Source organism: Geospiza fortis, unplaced genomic scaffold (assembly GCF_000277835.1).
Source record: "Geospiza fortis unplaced genomic scaffold, GeoFor_1.0 scaffold114, whole genome shotgun sequence".
Lineage (NCBI taxonomy): Eukaryota > Metazoa > Chordata > Aves > Passeriformes > Thraupidae > Geospiza > Geospiza fortis.
In genome coordinates, this window is record NW_005054383.1 from 2,351,848 (window position 1) to 2,359,023 (window position 7,176).

General features: G+C 46.3%; 1 protein-coding gene across 1 annotated transcript in view; it reads left to right on the forward strand.

Annotated features, from left to right (window-relative positions):
- The window catches only part of ADCY9 (adenylate cyclase 9), a gene marked incomplete at its 5' end in the record, with an annotated part of 83,064 nt that overhangs the window by 62,405 nt on the left and 13,483 nt on the right, over positions 1-7,176 (forward strand). Inside the window, 2 exons of the mRNA XM_005425270.2 lie at positions 580-788; positions 6,796-6,955. Of these exons, the coding sequence (XP_005425327.1) occupies positions 580-788; positions 6,796-6,955 (369 nt within the window). The remainder of the gene's footprint in view (positions 1-579; positions 789-6,795; positions 6,956-7,176) is intronic.

Below are 7,176 nucleotides of genomic sequence, written 5' to 3' on the forward strand. Positions count from 1 at the left end.
ACTGGGCCAGGCCAGGATGGGATGGGAATGTGGGGTGAGGGGTTATGGAGGAGCAGAACTGGATGTCCTGGGCTCTGGTCAGTTTGGATTAGACCGCTTTTAATCTGGTCTGAAAGGGAAGTGTGAATTCTGCCACAGGAGTTGTGTCTGTGGAGTGGTGTTAGGAGGGTTTTTTTAAGGTTAAAAAAGTTATAGTAAAATCTGTTATTATTTTAAATTAAAATATTAGAAGAAAATATCCCATAACTTATCTTCTACTTACTATGTTTCTTTGCACAGAATAGTGAATTTTCATGTTGTTTTATTTCTATATCATAATAGTGTGTAAAAATCACTCCAGGCCCGGGGGTTGTGCCACCAATACTTCTTCTCAACATGGTCTGCTCAGAGAGCTGTGACACCATCAAACCACCTCTTCTGCTTCTTGTTTCCAGCCAATGCTTACACTGAATTAATGAAGTGGCCAAAATTTCCTCATTCCTTTATTTGTTAGGAGCTGCTGTTCATCATCCAATTGAATTCAGCAAAATATCATTTATTCCTTTCCATCCCTTCCCTCAATCCCTGTGCTCCACACAGGTTATAAGGAATGCTCCAGTGAAGACATTTGCCAGTGCAACCTTCAGCTCTCTCCTGGACGTGTTCCTGTCCACCACAGTCTTCCTCATCCTCTCCATCACGTGTTTCCTGAGGCATGGCATGGTGGCGGCCCCGCCGCCGCCCGCGGCCGTCGCCGTCTTCGTCATCGCCATCCTGCTGGAAGTGCTGTCCCTTGTCGTGTCCATCAGGTAAGGACTGTGTGACAAAGCCTGCAGAGAGCAGGGCTCTGCACTGGTGCCTGGCTCAGGGACATTTTGTTTGACAGCATCCCAGGAGCTGGCTGGGACGGGCTGTCAGAGCAGAGGCAGCGCAGCCAAGGCTCACAGCGCAGCCTGGGCAGGGAGAGCTCTGGCTGCAGGAATTGCAGCAGGACTGGGACTCTGATAGAGGTTACACAGGGAGATGGAATCTGCACCCCATCCCTGCCCCTCTGACTGTTCTTTGGGATGCCACGTGCCACTGTGTGTCTTCTCTCCTCACAGGACTGTCAGGATTCAAACAGAAAACTTTGATCTGTCCTGCAAACAAACCCACCCAGAAAACTGCTCCTTTAAACTCCCAGATAAAAGTACAGAGTTTTGGGGTTAAAACTGACATCCTGTGTCAGAGCTGCAAAGAGCAATGCTGCCCTCAAAGGAGAGAAATTGCTGAAGGCACATTGTGTCTGCCCAGAATTTTTTTTTAAAGTTTCATGGGTTAACATTGAGATAGTTCATGTTTTCTGTGTCTGACAGAGTCCAGTGTTTCCCCAGAAGGGAAGGGGCACTGTCCTTCTGTCTCTGCAGACGGGGTGGCACTTGGCAGGGCTGTGCTCAGAGGTGCCAACCCCACACCTGAGCCCTTGTCCTGCCCCTCAGCCTCTCCTGTGCCCTCAGCAGGCTTGGCTGCAGGTGCCAGGTTTTTAACAGCAGCTCCTCATTCCCCATTTGCAGCAGTCACCACAGTGCTGGGCTGTTCTGGGCTTCCAGGGCACTGCTGTGGTGACTCCTCCATGCCAGGTTCCTCACACACTCAGAGCACTTTGCTCAGTGCAGCTCCTGCTCTCCTGGCTGTAACCTGTCATTAACCCAGGTGGTCGACCTGTGAATGAGCTGACTGTTTGTCTGGACCTGTGGGAGCCACTTCACTCTGCCCTCCTCATCCTGGTGTTCCCTGCACTTCCCTGACACAGCAGCAGGATAAGGGTGGTGTGTGCAAATGGGTGTCCTCTCCTGGAGTTCTGCAGGTCTGTCAGGAATGTGTCAGTCAAAATGCTTTTGTATTTATGAGCTGGAAGCAATTTCTGCTGCTGTTTCAAAAGAAACAAAAGATTGCAGTTTGCACTCTCATTTTGGCTTTGCAGGGTCGAGTTTAAAAAATACTGAATTAATGCTTTAGTCACTGAAAGAATTTGTACTTCACTGGGCATATAAATGTGTGCAAGTGGATTTACATCAAAGCTGGCATGTGGAGTGGAGAGAAGCCATCTCTGAAATGCTTTAAATACAACATTTCTTAGCAGGTGTGTTTGGTTGTTGCAATTTGAATAGTTTTTAGAAAACCTAGAAATTCAGAGAGTTAAAAGCTGTACTGGGAGATGGTTGAACTGGCAGAGTTGTCATTCTAAACTGTGTTAATTATTGGTGTGTCTTCTCTCTTGCATCAGAAATGCATTTTCCCCTTTGCAGAAGTGTCTGTACTCTGGTTTGGGTCGGGCAGAAGTTGAATTTCAAGCAGTTTTCAGGCAGCTCTTTCAGGTGGTCTGGGTTTGGTGGCCATGAACTTGTTCAGCTGGGAACACCTCAACCACTTCTTTCCAGTAGTGCTGCTTTCTGCTGTCCAGGTGTTTTTAGAGAAAATTTGTGTTCACTTGCTTTACAGGTGAATTCTTACTTCATTTTAGTATTTTTCAATTTGTTGTTTTCCCCACAGGACATTGCTTTTGCCTTATTTTGTACATTTATAAAAATTATTGCTATAACCTTAGAAATCTTTATAGGTAGATACATAAGGTTTTATTGCAGTCCTGCTCTGTAATTGGTGCTTTATGGATTTCTTAAGGAGAAGGAAAATTATTGTTTTCAGTCTGTATAGAGTTGGCAAAGTGGTTTTGTGTGTGAGTGGCTGTGCAGGGGTTTGGCTTCACTGCAGCTCTGTGCTGTCAGTCTGACCTGTGATCTCCAGACCCTTCAAATTGTCCTGGTTACCTTGGGAACCAGCAATGGCTCAGTGGGGCAGGTGACCACTGCCTCTCCCTGTCCTCTCCTTCAAACCAGCAGGGATGTTTTGAATTTTTATTGTGTATTTGCTTTATGGTAAATACCTAAAATACACTTTGGGCCACCCCAGTCTCCATAGCCTGAGGCACACACTCTGTCAGGGAGATGAAAATCATCTTTTTCCTCTTCAAATCCTCTTCCAAGTGAGGACTGCTCCCTCTGACCACTCATTATGCACAGAAACAGTGCAGAACTTCCTGTGCAGAAATGTCATCCCAAATGACAATCACAGAATACCACTGAGATATCTTTGGGGAGGAGACTGGACTACAATGCTGGGCACAATCCCAGAATTTCAGGAAAAGGGATTATTTTAAGACCAGAAAATTCTTGCCTAAGTTTCACATTGTATTTTCATTATCATGATGCTAAACACCCTGCCTTTAAATCAGCTAAATTGTAATTAAATCCAGGGCTCAGCCTAGCAAGGGCTCCCCTGGCTCAGCCCAGCTGTGGGAGGGGAGAGCACAGCACTGTCACAGCCTGGGCAGTGAGAAACACCTTAAAACTTGAGTTCTGCAGCAGCAGAAGTCCTCATGGAGCAAAGCTTACGAGGGAGAAGGATGTTTTGATTCCTCTGAAGTGTCTGATAATAAATTATTGGAGTACCTATAGATGAGCATCCCACTGTTAGCACAAGAGCCACTCGAAAATTAATTGTATAAAGCTGCAAGCAAAAATTGGTGCTTCATTTGTGAGCACGTGGAAGATGTCATCTCCTCTGTAAATGTTCTCTGAAGAATGTCCTTCTGCCCACTTGAAATGTAGCTACTTTGACGAGCTCAGCTGAGTGTAAGAGATCCTAAAGTTGTGGTATTTTAAAAAAACCCTGTTGTCATTGAATGTGCAACGATGTGTGAGATTCCACTTGGGAGTCTGAGGAGTGGCTCTGCAGGAATGGGGCTTAGAGATTCTGCCCAACAGCTGCCCAGTATTTAGTGTAAATATAGAAGTTTTGTTCACTAGATAATTTTGATATGTTGCCCTCGAGTAAAACTGCTTATAAATAAGTTTATTTACAAGAAATGTGTTGCTTTTGATAGTGTTCTTCAGGGAAGGGTTGAGGGCAGAAGAGTGGGTGTTTAGCCCTGTTCAAGAAAGTGAGAGGTGGGAGCACTTGCAGTTGATTCATGAATTTAAAAGGACCTTTCTAGACAACAGAAAAGAATCCTCTGAATGAAGAAAGCAAGTGCAATCCAAAAATAGAAGGGAAACTGTGCTGTTACCTGACCAAAGAACTGCCCTGTTCCTGGTGCTTCACCTTCCCAGCCTTGCTGAGGTGCCACCCCCTGTCTCTCCTCAGCCAAGACCTGTGGCCAGCATTGGATCTTCCTAAATTCCTCATGACCAGGAGCAGAAATTGCTTTCTGCCCCTGGAGCCTAATGAAGCAGATCTGTTAACACGACTGATACAGAGTATTGATGCTGAGGAAAACAATGTAGTCTGTTTGCCTTTATTTATTTCTAACATCTGGTATTTAATATCCCACCAAATTGCTGCTATGCCAAAAGCTTTTGATTTGAACTCTGGGAATTGATTTTAAACTGCCAGTAAATACAAAAATGATGGTAACAGTCTCCATTAGCCATTAATCATTTATGTCAAAGTTACTAATTTGAACTCCAGCTTGTGTAAACAGCTCAGATGCTTTAGCATTTAAGCCCTGTTGAGCTGCCCACTGACACTGCATTATTTACTGATACTGCCCTGTAGCCATTAAATCTGTCTGCAGCTCTCACTGCTGTCTGGATTTAATGCACCCCTGACTTCCTGTGCTGGGAGCATTGGGCTGGATTCACTGCTAAGGAGGAGAATTCCATCCTGTAATTCCAGAGTGCAGAGCCCCACACTAAATCCATCCCAAAAAATCAGTGCAAGAAGGTAAAGATGAGCAGGAGAAAGGTGGCATTGCCCTGGAATCTGCACCTGCCTAAATAAAGCAGAGTCCTCCTGGCAGGATTAACCCCTCAGCTGCACCCCTGGATTTGTTGCTGTGGTTCCCACAGGAATTTGTCCTGGCACGGAGGCTTGGCAGGAAGGGAGATGCAAACCCTGGAGTCCCTGGTGTGTGGGCTGGGGTGAGAGACACGAGCTGGGTGTGTGCCACAGGGGCTGTGCCAGCCAGCATGGGAGCGTGGGCACAGGTGGCACCAGGCTGCCTTCACAGGGAGCTCTGGGCTGGCATCCCTTCCCCTTCCGGGCTCTCAGCTCAGCCTGGCAGTGCCAATCCCAACCCATCGCTGCTGGAGGATGGGGCTTTATTTAGAGGTGAAGTTGGGTGGTGATTTCAGACCTGGACAACGGGGCTGCCCCTGGGCACAGGGACAGTTCTGACACTCTGTAACCCTTCAGAAACCCCAGTTCTTACTCTAGAGAGCCTTTTAAAATGTTTTGTTTCCAGTTTTGAAATTTCAGTGCTTTGCTGGAAATTCTGTTTTCCGATGGAGTACAGTTAGAATTTTTGGTGTGAGTGGAAGTCCATGAAGCCGGCAAATCTGTGAGCACCCTCTCGTGGGCTCCCGATGAATTACAGTGTATTCCATCCTCCCAAATTTCCTCTTTTCCCATGAATTTAACTATAATTTACAGATTTTAACACATGCAATTAGAAAGGAGTTCTTTATGCTTCACAAAATACTTGTGATTGCAATTCACAGAATTCCAGACTGGAGAATTAAAATCTCATTCACAAACAATTTATATTTAAAGGTGTGGAATGAGTGTCAAACTGGCATATAGAAATTTAAATTCAGCTTGGTTTGTGTCAGGCTTTTATCCCATATAAAACCTTGTATTTCAGACAACAGGGTAAAAAAATGAGTAGATATATTTTCTTTTTTTAGAGCTATAGGTGATATGGGGTAATTTATGTGACTTTGGAGACTAGGAATTTCATATTTAGTGGGTGGATTTCAGGGTTTTTTCAGCTGTGAGCATCTCTTTCCATATAAAAGGTGTGATTCTGTATTGTTTGGGCTCTGTAGTCCAGAATCACCTGCTCAGCCTGAGTCTGATAACTCCACACGTGCCATTAATGGCTCTGGATGCAGCTAGCTGTGCTCCACCACCTTTTTACAGCTTCTTAAAAATAATTAGGCACTTGAGCAGCAGTTGCAGTTTTTCTCAAGTGACTAATGTTGAGCATTGAGAAGGAAGTTATCCCAAAGATTTATTTCTGTGGATAAATACTAGTTTTCTATGCAATGCCCTTGAGCATTGAGCATCCTTTTCCCTTCCCTTATTCATTTCAGCAATTAGAGCTGCTCTCATTTGAGAAGCATCTCCGGTAAGCTGCTCTCCAGAGCTCTTCCAGTTGGCTCCTTCAGCTTTTCACAGGTTGTGGCCGTGGTTTTCTCGGCAGCTCCAGGCGAGAGCGGCTCCTTCCCGCGGGGCTGCCGGGCCCCAGCGGGGCGGTGCCAGCCGGGCTCGGCTCCCCCGCTCGGCTCCTGCCAGCTCGCAGCCCACGTTCCCCTTCCCTAATGACAGGGAACTGCCTGCAGACTGGCTGCTTCCAACTGGGAGAACTGGTTTGGGTTGCAGTGTGATGGGTGCTGGAGCTGCCCTGCTCCTCCAACGTTCCTGGTGGTATTTTCAGTAGCTTTAACTTGTCAAAGTTTCCTCTCTCCCTGCCTGCTTTATTTGTGAATGGAGAGGAGTCTTCCCTCTGCTTAAGCTTCCAAGGAAGTGAAGTTTGGCTTTCAATTTGCTTCCTCAAAGCCACCATGCCAAGGCTCTCCCTCCCTCCCTCCTCACTGGAGCAAACACTCAGGCAAGCCAGGCTGGATTATTCCCTGGAGTCACCAGCAGGTGCTGAGGCACCTTGGTTGCTCACAGAGCCTAAGTGATGGATTTGAAGGTGTATTATTACAGGTAAATGAGGGGTACAGGGAGATGTGCTGCCATTAATGCCTGGCTCCCTGCTTTCCTGTGTTGCAGGATGGCTTTTTTCCTGGAGGAGGTGATGACTTGCACCAAGCGTCTCCTGGAGGTGATATCTGGCTGGCTGCCTCGACACTTCTTCGGTGCAATCCTGGTTTCTCTCCCAGCTCTTGCAGTTTTTTCACACTTCACCTCTGATTTTGAAACAAATATACATGTAAGTTGTTGAACTCCATTCCCTAAAGTGAGTGTTTGCAGCTACCAAAGCTTGTTGCCTGCCTGCCTTCCTCCACCTCCCTCCTGCTTTACATCTGTTTGATAGAGATCCCTTGGAGGGATGGGGCTTTGTGGATGATGGAATTCCTTGTCTGTTATGTAAACACAGCCATGGTGAAAACTCTCTGACAAAAGGAGAGAGGATACCTAGAAATTCCTGCT